Source organism: Pelophylax lessonae (assembly GCF_965119305.1).
Source record: "Pelophylax lessonae genome assembly, chromosome: 1".
Taxonomy (NCBI): domain Eukaryota; kingdom Metazoa; phylum Chordata; class Amphibia; order Anura; family Ranidae; genus Pelophylax; species Pelophylax lessonae.
In genome coordinates, this window is record NC_138768.1 from 570,324,533 (window position 1) to 570,339,780 (window position 15,248).

The 15,248-nt window shown below is 39.8% G+C and overlaps 1 protein-coding gene across 1 annotated transcript in view; it reads left to right on the forward strand.

The window, feature by feature from the left end:
* ADAMTS3 (ADAM metallopeptidase with thrombospondin type 1 motif 3) overlaps positions 1-15,248 on the forward strand; it is a 264,587-nt gene that overhangs the window by 94,692 nt on the left and 154,647 nt on the right. The window contains exon 4 of the mRNA XM_082244160.1: positions 1,929-2,079. Coding sequence (XP_082100286.1) covers positions 1,929-2,079 — 151 coding nt within the window. The remainder of the gene's footprint in view (positions 1-1,928; positions 2,080-15,248) is intronic.

Genomic DNA, 15,248 nt, shown 5'->3' on the forward strand with positions numbered 1-15,248 from the left:
GTCCTTAGAGATTCTGTTTAACGCAAATTAACATTCAAGCAAAAAAAAAAAAAACATACCAGCACTGTACAATGTTGAGGGAAGCTATCTACCTCTTTTTAATATTCATATTTATTGCAATGTTTGACTTCGTTTTTTTTTTTTTATTAAATCAAGCTCTGGCATTGGGTGAGCTTCACGTCATTATTAAATAGTGCCGCTCAAGGCGCCACCAGGTTAGAGTGCAGACAAGGACAGAGTTTGCCCCAGGTCTAGACATCTAATGGAAAAGCATTTCACTCCAGCCATGGAGCTTAGTTATGGAGCTCTACATGACTAAGCTCAGTGGGTGTAGTCAAACATGTTGGGGTCATGGCCTGGTTGGAGCCCAGGCCATGACCCCTGGGCTCCAACCAGGGGTCCAACCCAACATGACCCCAACATGTTGGGGTCATGGCCTTGTTGGAGCCCAGGCTGAGGCTGTCCTACACCTTCTTACAGGGTTTTGCAGAGATGGAAGACTTCCAGGACTTTTCCCTAGGCTAGTGCTTTACATATCTGCTACTCATTTTTTTTACTTGATTATAATACCTGTGGTACAGTGCAGTGTACTCTCATGCAATCTGTAAGATACTCAGAATAGAGCTAGGGGCCAGGGCGATTTAACTACGGTGCACATGGGCAACAGTCACATCATCACTGGTTGCCTAATTTCTCTAAGAGAACACACGGGGCCAGAAGAAGACCAGTAACAAAAGAGTGGAGTAGTGGATGAAGCAACACTGGTATGTGTGATACTTGCATGGATAGAGGAGGTCATACTAGTGAGTAAAACGATACAAACAGTTTCCCCAGCACACCTTCAAGCTAGCAAGCAAAAATTGTCTAAACTACTGCGGTTAAAACAGAGTTTTTTTTATGTATACTGTACATTTTCAAATATTAATTGATGCTGCAATTTCTCGTGAAGCCTCTGTAAATAGTGGTCTCCAATTCAGAACTAGCCATGTTGAGCGGATGCCCTGCTGCATTGTTAACAGTGGAGGGTACTAGCTTGGCATAGGTGTGTCATCAAGAAACACCTTTTCATTTTCGCAATGAATACAAAGTGTTCACTGGTTAAATGAAGTAGAAAGCAGGGGCGTCAATCTCACAATCTCCACCTCATCCAAACAGACTATGGCACAGAGTTAAATCTGATATTTCATATTTTAATGGGCAAATAATATATATATATATATATATATATACAGTATATTTAGGGAAAATGCTTGTACCGGAGTGATGCCTGCAGCTAGAGGCATCGCCCCGGTACCGGCGTCCATAGCCGATGGTCGGCTGTCTTATAATGACAAACGATGCTGCTGAGAAGCCGCTCGGCTGTCATTACAAGGTCCGGGAGGGGACTCCCCCCCCCTCCCGCCACCTTCCGCCGCTCGCCCGGGTCTCCTGTCCCACCGGGAGACCCGGGCAACCAGCCTGCACGGCCACCGAAGAGAAGACCCGATCAAAGCCGCATTCAGCTCTGATCAGGTCTCCATGTAAAAACCCGGAAGTGATGTCATGACATCACTTCTGGGTACTCGGCGCCACATTAAAAAAATAACAGCATTCAAAACAGCCAAACTTAGCGTTTTGAATGCTTTTAAGTGCAGAGGAGGGGTTTGGGGTCTTTTAGACCCCCCCCCAGATCCCTCCACAAGAGTACCTGTCAAAAAAAATAAATACAGTAAATAAATAAATACAATTTTTTTTTTAATGTACGAAAATATCGGCTGATACCGATATGCGATGACCAAAATATCGGTATCGGCAATAAAAAAGCGATATCGGTCGATCACTAATATATATATATATATATATACACATTTTATTTTCATTCTGTATATAATGCTGCTATATTACACACACAGGCTCATTCACATCAGTAATGATTTCTTCATTTTTAGGCTGGAATGATACGCACAACTGAAGATGAATTTTTCATTGAACCACTTGAAAAAGGTAAACAAAAGAACGAGGAAGACGGCAGAATACATGTTATATACAAAAGATCAACTGCAAAGAAAATTTTACCTGAAGACATCCCAAACAGATCAGGTCAGTCAAAATTTACACTATGGGTCTACATGCGATGCTTGAAAAATCCATTTCCATTTCTTTATTACTTCTGTGAAACTTTTTGAACTATTTCCTGATGGTGGTAGAGTATGAGCTGGTAGTTATGGTTTACATTTTATTACTGAAGAAATATATAGAGATATAGATCGGTATGAAGCATAATGTTATTTAATTGATTGGTACAGTAGGTAGGTGTGTTTACATCAGTGCTCTATTCACTTTTGGCACTCTTTGCAAGCTATGCTCCAGGTAAAAAGCTAAAAGATATACAGCTGAAATATACTTTCCAATTGGTTTGTAATTCTGTTCAGAAGTATTTGTGGTTCATACATCTCTGCCAGACAGAACAGTAAAAAGGATGGCATGATTTCTCTAATTAAGGTATATGTGAAGTCACATACACTATATTTTCAAAAGTATTGAGACGGCTGCCTTTACATGCACATGAACTTATTTGGCATCCCAGTCTTAGTCTGTAGGGTTTAATATTGAGTTAACCCACCCTTTGCAGCTTTAACATCTTCAACTCTTCTGGGAAGACTGTCCACAAGGTTTAGGAGTGTGTCTATGGGAATGTTTGACCATTCTTCCAGAAGCAAATTTGTGAGGTCAAGCACTGATGTTGGAGAAGGCCTGGCTCGCAGTCTCCGCTCTAATTCATCGCAAAGGTGTTCTATCGGGTTGAAGTCAGGACTCTGTGCGGGCCAGTCAAGTTCCTCCACCCAAAACCTCATTCATGACTTTATGGACCTTGGAATTAGCATTCAGTCTGCAATAGTAGTATCAGCACATAATTATTTCAGATTGCAGTTTATGGTTCACATAGACTACTTCTCTTTGCACATACCATTTGGCCTTTCCACTGCATTACCGAATAAGTAATCGAATGCAGCTTATTTAACCACTTACAGACCACCAGTCGCAGTTTTATGTTGCTACTTTGACGTTTAATCGCTGCCATAACCCCGGTATTTTACATTTTTTTACGGGATGGTAGGTCCTCTTTCACATAAAAGTTGTCCCAGCGGCGGATTCACCGCAGGATCACTTTTATGGGCGGCGGGAGAGGTGCCCTCCCCCTCCCACCACTTCCCGGTCTTTTCCCTGCTTACCAGAGCCATCGGTAGCGAGGAAAATGATCCGGCCCTTTCCCCTCCTTGGCAGGAAGTTGACTGAGGGCAAGCTGGCCCCTACTTGGCTCTATGGCCTTGGAGGACCAGAGTGACGTCATATGCCGCTTCCTCCCAATGACCTTAAAGGCCCATTTTTTTCATGATAAAAAAAAGATTTTTTTTTTTTTTTGCTTTTTAGTGTAGATGTGAGGTCTTTTTGACCCCAGATCTCACATTAAAGAGGACCCACCCTGCTTATTTCTATTACAAGAGATGTTTACAGTCCTTGTAATAGGAAAAAAGTGATAACATTTCTTTTTTAAAAGGGACAGTGTAAAAATAAAAGAAAAAGGTAAAATAAATAAGAAAAAAAAAAAAATATTAAAGCGCGCTTTCCCTCCGAGCTCGCGTGCAGATAGAAACGCATACGTAAGTCACGCCCACATATGTAAACGGTGTTCAAACAACACATGTGAGGTATCACTGCAATTGTTAGAGCAAGAGCAATAATTCTAGCCCTAGACCTCCTCTGTAACTCTAAACTGATAACCTGTAGAAATTTTGAAAGCGTCGCCTATGGAGATTTTTAGGTACTACGAGTGTGCGCAATTTTGAAGCATGACATGTTGGGTATCTATTTACTCAGCGTAACCTTATCTTTCACATTATAGAAAAGGATTGGGCTAACTTTACTGCTTTCTTATTTTTTAATAAAAAAAATATTTTTTCCCAAACAATTGCGTTTGTAAGACTGCTGCGCAAATACCGTGTGACATAAAGTATCGCAATGACCTCCATTTTATTCTCTAGGGTCTTTGCTAAAAAATATATATAGAATTTGGGGGTTCTAAGTAATTTTCTAGCAAAAAATACTCATTTTAACTTGTAAAAAGTGTCAGAAGAAGGCCTGGTCCTTAAGTGGTTAAAAAGCAGCCTAAAGATCACTGATGACGTTAATGTAATTGCCATTGCACTTTCTGTTGCACTCTTTCCTAATGACACCAAACCAGTATGGTATATAACTTTGATTGCTAGAATAAACATCCTACTGGCTTTATTGTTATTAATGACAAATTATTTTCAATGTTTTTTTAAATGTAATAAAAACAAAAGTGTACTTGGGCATTTGAGATAAAACTTCTGGCTAAAAGTACCTTAGTCTGAATGGACATTTAATAATGACCTCTTAACGTTGTAAAGGCCACTAAGTGAGTCTTTATCATGCTTGCATTAAGCGAGAATGCTTGTTTATATGATGGGGTTGTCATGACGCTGGGTGGCAGTGTCTTTGTCACAGGTGGGAAACACGCACAAGTGAAGGATGATTGGAGTGTTGCTCCTGGTTGCTTGGGAATGCATATCTTGGAGCTGGACCTGACACAATAGAACATCTAATGAGCCCCTTCTGTCTAGGATCTTGCAGCGATTTAAACTAATAGGGATCTGAAAAGAAATTTGAAGGCTTTATATTTTTGACAGTCATGGAGAGGTCTGGTTATTTAGAGAAGGGAATAAATAACACTACATTATCAGTTGCTAACATTTCCCCATAGTTTTAATAAAAAAATATATATATCTATATATAAAATATAAGATACATACAGTGCATTGCGAAAGTATTCGGCCTCCTTGAACTTTGCGACCTTTTGCCACATTTCAGGCTTCAAACATAAAGATATAAAACTGTAATTTTTTGTGAAGAATCAACAACAAGTGGGACACAATCATGAAGTGGAACAAAATTTATTGGATATTTCAAACTTTGTTAACAAATGAAAAACTGAAAATATGAGCGTGCAAAATTATTCAGCCCCTTTACTTTCAGTGCAGCAAACTCTCTCCAGAAGTTCAGTGAAGATCTCTGAATGATCCAATGTTGACATTAATGACTAATGATGATAAATAGAATCCACCTGTGTGTAATCAAGTCTCCGTATAAATGCACCTGCACTGTGATAGTCTCAGAGGTCAGTTTAAAGTGCAGAGAGCATCATGAAGAACAAGGAACACACCAGGCAGGTCCGAGATACTGTTGTGGAGAAGTTTAAAGCCGGATTTGGATACAAAAAGATTTCCCAAGCTTTAAACATCCCAAGGAGCACTGTGCAAGCGATAATATTGAAATGGAAGGAGTATCAGACCACTGCAAATATACGAAGACCTGGCCGTCCCTCTAAACTTTCAGCTCATACAAGGAGAAGACTGATCAGAGATGCAGCCAAGAGGCCCATGATCACTCTGGATGAACTGCAGAGATCTACAGCTGAGGTGGGAGACTCTGTCCATAGGACAACAATCAGTCGTATACTGCGCAAATCTGGCCTTTATGGAAGAGTGGCAAGAAGAAAGCCATTTCTTAAAGATATCCATAAAAAGTGTCATTTAAAGTTTGCCACAAGCCACCTGGGAGACACACCAAACATGTGGAAGAAGGTGCTCTGGTCAGATAAAACCAAAATCGAACTTTTTGGCAACAATGCAAAACGTTATGTTTGGTGTAAAAGCAACACAGCTCATCACCCTGAACACACCATCCCCACTGTAAAACATGGTGGTGGCAGCATCATGGTTTGGGCCTGCTTTTCTTCAGCAGGGACAGGGAAGATGGTTAAAATTGATGGGAAGATGGATGGAGCCAAATACAGGACCATTCTGGAAGAAAACCTGATGGAGTCTGCAAAAGACCTGAGACTGGGACAGAGATTTGTCTTCCAACAAGTCAATGATCCAAAACATAAAGCAAAATCTACAATGGAATGGTTCACAAATAAACATATCCAGGTGTTAGAATGGCCAAGTCAAAGTCCAGACCTGAATCCAATCGAGAATCTGTGGAAAGAACTGAAAACTGCTGTTCACAAACGCTCTCCATCCAACCTCACTGAGCTCAAGCTGTTTTGCAAGGAGGAATGGGCAAAAATTTCAGTCTCTCAATGTGCAAAACTGATAGAGACATACCCCAAGCGACTTACAGCTGTAATCACAGCAAAAGGTGGTGCTACAAAGTATTAACTTAAGGGGGCTGAATAATTTTGCACGCCCAATTTTTCCGTTTTTTTATTTGTTAAAAAAGTTTGAAATATCCAATAAATTTCGTTCCACTTCATGATTGTGTCCCACTTGTTGTTGATTCTTCACAAAAAATTACAGTTTTATATCTTTATGTTTGAAGCCTGAAATGTAGCAAAAGTTCGAAAAGTTCAAGGGGGCAGAATACGTTCGCAAGGCGCTGTATGTTATTAAGCTAATTACATAATTTAAAGTGGAAAACCTGTAAAGAAATTCTAATATGTAAAACATATTAACTTGTAAATCATAGCTTTTGCTTCCGATTTTTACACAGCGGAGTAAATTATTACCAGCCCTGTGAATCCCACATACTGCACTTTAATACCCCACCTGCAGGAAAAAAAATTGTAGGCTGGGCCCAAGGTCCCCCTATTTAGACCAAGTTTAAAGAAAACCTATGATGAGAGAAATACCAGGACTTTCATTGTTGGCCTTCTGAAACTGGCTGCTAGTCTGAACTAATGGCTTGAATACTTTTTGACCCACCTGGAGGTGCGTCATCAGGCGTCCCTGGACTCTCTAACAGTGTCATTACCTGAGTGATGTTCTCTGAAGTATTCAGAACTAGCCACTGCTGGAGGAAGAAGAAGAGGACCTGTGATGTCACATACCTGGACTGAGGATGTCAGGATATAGGGGGGATATACAGGTAAAATGGGTGGGGGTGGGGGCTTGCCAAACCTGGAGTTTGAGTTTATTCAGTTAGACTGGGTAGGGGTGAGATAGGAGTGAATAGCATGTTAGGTAGACCCACAGCTGCTCTGTATTGCTAACATCAAGGTTAGCATAGTTTTATTCACTTTAAAGAACCAGCTGAGGTCAGTGTCCCTGTGCTTCAGGTCATACGACCCAGAACTGAAGAATTGTACATACTGCTAATTAAATGGCAGGTTCATTCACTTTCATGGCCCTTTCCATTCTTTTTGGTACCTACCTAATTGAATAAAGCAGATTAAAGTTTATAATAATTTTAAAGTGAAAAAAAAGGTGAATTTTCATTACAGATTACCATTACTAAAAGCAGCAAAATAATTTACTAATGTAACACTTTACGGTTCTTATATTGCTCTTTATTCACATCATGACCTCTGCAGGTTGGTGAACTTTGAGTTGACTTCCAATAACCTTAGAACAACAGTATATTATTAGATGTGCTATGTTTAACACTATTACTATCACAGACAACTGAATAAATACAATACCTAGCTGACCAGAATAAGCAGAATGACTCAACTAATGGAAATGGTCAAATATTAACAATGGCTAAAATGAAGGCTTTGTCCTTCTTCTGTATTAAAACATCACGTCTAAATGTGTAGGCAAGTCACCCATTTCCCCTTTCCACAGAACTGGGACAAATGGAAAGACAAGTGATCACTCTTTTGCTCTGAGAGCCTGGCTAGACAATAGTTTTTATTGAACGCCTTGTAAGTGGCTCTGATGGCCATTTGAAGTTTTCAAAAGAATCCTCACTGTGGTGGCTGGTCATGTTCCTTCTTTTTCTTCCCAGCCTTTTGCTGCAAGTCTTGTTTAAGTGTCATTCACGCAGAGGTCAGTCTGAATATCTTTTTATTATGACGAGACCTGCCCATTCTGCATCTCTTTCCTGTGGGAAATTGCCTTAATGAAAAATGGACTGGTTAGCCAGTTTGACGTAAATGTTAACAGTTTCAGGCTCTTTTAGTAAGACGGTGAAAAAGAGCAGTGGTGATGTCAAAAGTGAACCATCAATGCCTGTCCCTCCCTGACTCTAGTAAGCTAAAGTCTGGATGGCTGACATGGTTTATTATACTTTGTATTTCATCAATGCTTTTTACATTGCCTTTTTATTTATGCCTTGATGATTAACGTACAATCTTGCATGGTGTTTTTATATATTTATCTACTTGGCTTGGTTTACATTAAAAACAATATTTTTACTTTTTATAGACAGCTAAATAATGAACATTACTTAAAAAATTCCTATTGACAAATCTAGCTAACATGTTTTCCATGCTTGTCTTGACACCCTCCACACCCGCAAAGTGGGTACAAAGTGACATAACCTGTAGTACCCAGATAGGAATTACTTTGCACAACCTATTTTGTATTAACCTGTTATTCATTTTATGTAGTTTGCACATTTCAGAAGAGATGCTCAAATTACTAAGCCTTGTGTTCCAATGGCTATTTAATGGAATGCCTATTTACACTTGTTCATTGTGGCAATGCGTGCTAAATGCACATGTTAAAGCTTGTTACCATAACCCATGGCCTTGCACCTGCTCTATGTGTGGTAAGCACCCCAACACATTGTACTGTAGAGGCCAACACAACACAGCACCACAATGCCTAAACAATGTGTTTATGTGTGTTCCATTGCCTTACGTCAGCAGCCTATTCATAATGAATGAGCTGTGTTAACACAATGCACATTACCGTGGGTGCAGTAATGCACTCCAATTAACCATTTAAATGAATGGGCCCTAAAAGATATCCAGGCAGAAAAAAAATAATTTAAATTAGGATGGAATATGAATAGGATAAAGATCCAATGTGTAATTATACTTAAGGTATATCTAAAGCTAAATTGCTTTAGTTAGAGCAGGGAAGGTTTAGAATCCCTGTCAAGTTTTTAGTGCTGATTGTGTCCCATCTGCAGAGATTAACCCTTTCTATTTATCCTGGTGAACAATAGCATCCCAAAAATTTCATTTGTCACCAGAACAGGAGGTAAGGAGAAATCCCAGAAAATGTGCTCTCTAGAAACCCGGGGTAATTATTGCTATAATCCCATAAATTTATTATCCTTTTTATCCTGTTAAGGAAGGGGGGAAGGGGGGAAGGGGGGAAGGAAGGAGCTTATGAGTCAATCGGATGGTATTGTTTTTACCAAACCATTTCCAGCCAGGAAAGCTGAGTCTCCTTACATTCATTGCCAAATGTTGTTTAATCTGTCTTTCCGGAGGTAAAACCCTCCAGGAAAGGTCTGAAACTCTCCAATTCATTCAGACCAGGGGGGTGTGGCCTTAAGGCGCCTAATCCACTGCATTTGGTGTTGGAGCAAGGTCTTGTTCTAGTCTCCTCCCCTGGTCGGAATGTGCAACCTGTCCAAAGCCATGGGGATACCTATTCCATTGACATTTGTCTAAGAGGCACCTTCTCCTTATTTTAGAGATATTTCCTTTTACTTCCTTTTGTGTTAAAAAACAAATCTCTGCAACATGGCACAGATAGAAACAAAACCCTGATTGAGTTTTAGATGATCTGCTGCTCTTTCCAACCTAAACAAAAAATGTGGGCTCTGGATATACAGAACTTTAACATTGTAAAAGCTCAGTGACAATTATCTGTAGGGTTTTTTTTAGCCCCAAAGTGGTAAAGGGGATGGATTGCTAGTGGAACTATGGGGGGTGATTTACTAAAATTGAAGCACTCAGAATCTGGTGCAGCTGTGCATGGTAGCCAAACAGCTTCTAACTTCAGCTTGCTCAATTAAGCTTTGGCAATAAGTGTAGGTTCAAACTGAGGCCGGTTTGAAATTGTGCAAGTTAGGCTGAACTCGCATGATTTCAAAACAGCATTTTTAGTCTGACTTCAGAGGTGATTTCACAGACATCAGTGCATGCTCCTGCACCGATGTCTATTGAAATCACCCCCAAAGTCACCAAAAGTAGTACAGAAACTACTTTTTTGGAATTGGGATGGCACGGCAAAGTCAGCGTTGCACTGATTCGAACGGTGCCAATGCTGGCAATTGGCTCCGAATTGACATGCACTTTGACATGTCAAATCACATGTCAAATTGGACCAATGTGAGTGTGGGCTTAAACCTGGAAGATGATTGGTTTCTATGCACAGCTGTGCACGATTTTGCATACTCTAGTTTTAGTAAATCCCCCCATGTGTCTGGATAGCCTTGTTAAGTTTTACATTTTGTAGGTATAATTTCAAACACAAGCATGTCCCTTTCTTCCTCCGACCACAGCCTAAATTAGATTTGGATGAATGTCCAATTTACTATTTCTCATTCAGTTCTGTTTTGAAAATATCGGTATTTCTTTGTCAGATATTGTACTATTATGAGGCACTTTTATTACATTCTATTTAAAAAAATACATGCGTCAGAAGGAATTCAGCCTGCCAATGCTTTTATTAGGATAATAGAAAATTTTTGGCATAGTCTAGAGAGCACTGACTCCTCCACAAAGCCTGTGCTGGACTAAGCAGTAGCGTGCTTGTGATTGCCATAACACTATACACGTGAATTTTTATGAAGCAGCCATGTTAGAGCATACTTTCTTACTCTTGGGATTTTTAACCTCATGCTAAATTTTAGATTTTCCTCAACTGCCTCGAACGGGAACTTTTGTTTTTTTAATCTTAATACCCTCTCACACCATTTTATTCCAATTCTATGAATAAATATGGTTTCATATATATTGGTGCGTTTTTGTTATATTGCATATCTTCTCTTGTCTTCTTCTTTTTGCAATGGAAGGATCATGATCAACAATCTATTCTTGAGTTTTGTTGAAACTGCCTAGTAAATTGAAGCCCTCAGTCCAGCTCTGAGTAGTAGCACCTGTTTGCTCCTCTCAATCTTTTATATTGTATGTTCAGGTAAAACTATTCTTTTTACATATTGGATTGAGTTTGAGTAGATTAGTGGGTGTTAACTTCCCTCACTCTGGGGTTGATTTACTAAAGGCCAAAAGACTTTTGCAGTTGCTCCATAGCTTAGCAAAGGAGGCAAACCTTCACTTTGCAAAGAATATCCAATTATGAGCAAAGGAAATAAAAAAATGACATTTTTGCTTGCACATGATTGGATAATTGAAATCAGCAGAGCATTTGCTCATTTACTAAGCTCTGGCGCAACTGCACATGTACTTTGCGAAATACACAGTCTATTTGAATTTAGTAAATCTACCCCTCTCTCCAATATGAAAAAAAGTTTTGCTTTGTGCTAAGAATTCACCTGCAGGCTTGCTGCTATGACTTTGAGTAAGTACTAATATAAGTGTGCGTGCTGCAAACTACAGCAAACAAAGGGGCGTGGAGGCCTAACAAAACATAGGAGGAAGAAACCTTTCCATATCCTTATTTATCACTTTGCTCAGTACAAATCTGTGATTGAAGATAACATAGCTTATTACATCGTACAACTTTATTACATTTATTTATATATTTTAAAAATAAATTTAAAAAAGGCAAATCTTTCATGTGCAAGTATATCACCGTTTTCTATAGTAACAGTTTAAATGAATATCCTACGTTTGCCTGTTAAAATTTGTTGACAATAAACAATTACCATGGATGTATTACTTTTTTATATAACTGTATCTTTTGCTGTACCAGGGAAAATATATGTTTCAATTATATGGGCATTGAGCAACAACACTTAAAAAATACTTTGTAGATGGATATCACTGTACTTTACATATGGATCCTATGCCGTGGTGCAATTTTCTGGTCAGATTTCTGTCAATGCTGCTAGATCCTCACATTTGAAAGAATTAAGCAGCGTGTTTTTCTTTATCTTTTGTATATGCTCCTCACATCTGCTTTGCAGGTGGGCATGGAATTGAGGACAGTTTTTAGCTATTACAGTGGCATGCGAGATGTAAGACATGTGGTTGAATCCTGTTAGGCACAGGCAGAACAACTGTGCAGTCAATGCTGCATCATTTTAGATCAGTTGTGTATATAATCAATAATTTCCCAAGACATCTGAAATTATACAATCTGGTCCCATGAAATTAATATTCAGAAAGTATATGTAAATATTGATTGTATTTATCTGGTAGGCTGCTACTAAAAGATTGTGTGTTACCACAGTTTTGGGTTTCAATTTGGTAGATTAGTCTTTGTCTTTAGTGCCAGACCTGTTTACATAGTGGTCTCTGTATCTGCTATTAGAACCAGGTGAGAAAGAAACGTGGTGCCAACTATTGTCAACTGTTACCACCTGTTGCACTTTGAGTGACAAGTGCACAGTCATGCAATGCTCTACCCAAACAAATTTTTTATCATTTTTTAAAAACAGATAGAGCTTTCTTTTAGTGGTATTTAATCACCACTTGGTTTTATTTTTTGCTAAACAAACGTAAAAACACCAAAAATTAAAAAAAAAAAGGAAAAAAACGTTTTTCTAAGTTTCTGTTATAAAATGTTGTAAATAAGGAATTTTTCTTCTTTGCTGATTTGGGCTGATGAGACTGCACTGACGGGTACTGATAGGCTGCAATGGTGAGGCGGCACTGATGGACACTGATGAGGAGGCACTAATATGCAGCACTAATGGGCACTGATAGGCGGCACTGATAGGCACTGATAGACAGCACTGATGAGAAGGCACAGATGGGCACTTATTGGCATTACTGATGGGCACTTATGGGCATCACTGGTGGCCATCACTGGTGGGCACTGGGCACTGGTGAGCAGCACAGATGGAGAGTGGTGGGCACTGATGGGCATCACTGTAGGGCACTGACAGGCATTACCAATGGGGATAATCTCCCCTGTGGGGAAAGCTACTTATCGGCTCTCCTCACACGCTGTCAGTGTGAGGAGAGGAAAGCCGATAACCGGCATTCCTATTTACACTGTGATCAGCTGTGATTGGGCACAACTGATCACATAGTAAATAGCCTACATCATAGGCTCTTTACCGAGATAGGTGACCATAGATTCCTGCACTGCACGCTCTGGGGGTGTGCAAGAGCCACCCATTCTGAAGGACATCATATGACATCCAATTAGAAGGGTAAAGCCCCCGCCCGGCCTTTAGCAGAATGATAGTGAAAGTGTTAAGCAGGATTCAGTTGTGAAAAGAAAGGTGACAGGGTGGGGTTGCTTTACTAATCCTGTAGAGTGAAAAGTCTGGTGCAGCTGTTTACGGTAACCAATCAGCTTCTAACTTCAGCTTGTTCAATTAAACTTTGACAAAAAAACCTTAAAGCTGATTGGTTCTATGCACAGCTGCACCAGATTTTTTCACTCGCCAGTTTTAGTAAATCAACTCTACTGTGTCGAAAGTATACTTGCTTGCTTTCTAGGCTGCTATTAGTAAGATTTGTATATGCAGTTGCACCGTTACTTGGCTGTTTCAGCATGGGTCCCTTTTCCAACTGTATTGTTTTACCATATTCTAAAAGGTTATGATACCATTGCTAAACCTTCACTTACTGTATAAGTGCAAATAAATACACATAGTTCACACACATTAACCGCTTGCCGACCGTCGCACGACTATTTACTGCGGCGGTCAGCCCCTCACAGGCAAAGCGACGTAGGTCTACGTCGCTAGCCTGTGAGGCTCTAGGGAGCAAGCGCGCGTCGCTGGAGGCGCGCTCCCGCTCCCACGCAGTCACGGACCCCACCCCCGCGTGTGCCCGGCGGACCCGATGTCCACTGGGCACTCGCGATCTTCCGTTACACCGGAAGAAAGGCAGGCGGCTAATGTAAACAAAGCCGCCTGTCATTCTTCCCTGTGTAAGAATGGAGATCACACGGTTCTACTATGTAGGACCGTTGATCTCTGTTCTTACACTAGTAGCCACAGCCAATCACAGTTAGAAACACGCCCCTAGGGACACACTTAACCCCTCCCTCTCCAATAAAGTTAACTCCTTCTCTGCCAGTGTAATTTTTACAGTAACAGTGCATATGTATAGCACTGATTACTGCAGTAATGTCACTGGTAACCCCAAAAGTGTCAAAAATGTCAGTCAAGGGTCCGATCTGTCCGCCGCAATGTCGCAGTCCCGCAAAAAAAATCGCAGATCGCCGCCATTACTCGTTAAAAAAAACAACAAAAATGACAAAAATCTTTCCCTTAGTTAGTAAACACAATAACTTTTGCGCAAACCAACCAAAATACGCTTTTTGCGATTTTTTTTTTTTTACCAAACATATGTAGCATAAAACAAATTGGCCTAAAATGTTAAAAAATTTGGATTTTTACATTTTTTTTGGCAATTTCATATAAAAAAATTAGAAAAATATTGTTATTTCTGCAAAATTGACGCTCTTTTTTTGTTTATAGCGCATGATCAAAAAATCGCACAGGTAATCAAATACCACCAAAAGAAAGCTCTGTTTGTGGGAAAAAAAAGGACGTCAAATTCGTTTAGGTACAGCATCGCACGACCGCGCAATTGTCCATTAAATTTACACAGTGCCGAATCGCAAAATAGGCCCTGGTCAGGAAGGGGGTAAAATCTTCCGGGGCTTAAGTGGTTAAGGAACAAAGGATTGCTCATTGATTTCTCATAGGGTGGTTTATGCAGTGCCAAGACTGTGGTGTTTTGTTAGAAAAGGTTCCAGTCTATAATGGCTCTGAAATCTGGCCAGGGAAACACTGGGTCGGTTCCCTGGCCATCTCTACTCCTTAGGGGTTACCACAGGTCAAGGGATAAAAGTGGGCCAGTGCTTTTTGATAGAAAAACCTGTCCACCATGGTTGTGTGAAGTAACAAACACCTGTACCTGACACTCAAAAAGCTAGATATCTTTTATTATGATCAATGTATCCTAGTTGAGAAGACTTTATGCTACTTTGCCAGAAAGCCCTACAATTTGTTGCCAATCTCTAACTATACATTATCACTATTACTCAAACGTGGACAGAGTTGTTAGTCCCGAAAAATCATCAAGATGGCTGCATTCCAAAGTGGATAAAATTGAAATGTCTTTTTTGAGTTTATCCAAATGAAATCACAGAGACCACACACTTTCCAGGACAGCCAGTAAACGCGTTTTCACACGTCAGTGCTTATTCATTAAGTTGTTAATACCCTTCCATGAAAAAAACAAACACTCACAATTTTCTCTGAAATAATTTGAAACTGATCAAAGCAATTGGTATCCATTATTGGTTAGTTCCATATTTTATATATACACACTGTGCTGCTCTTTCTACAAAAAAAAAAGCTTTTCCCAAATATACAACAAACTATTAATAAACAATGTGAAAAACACAATA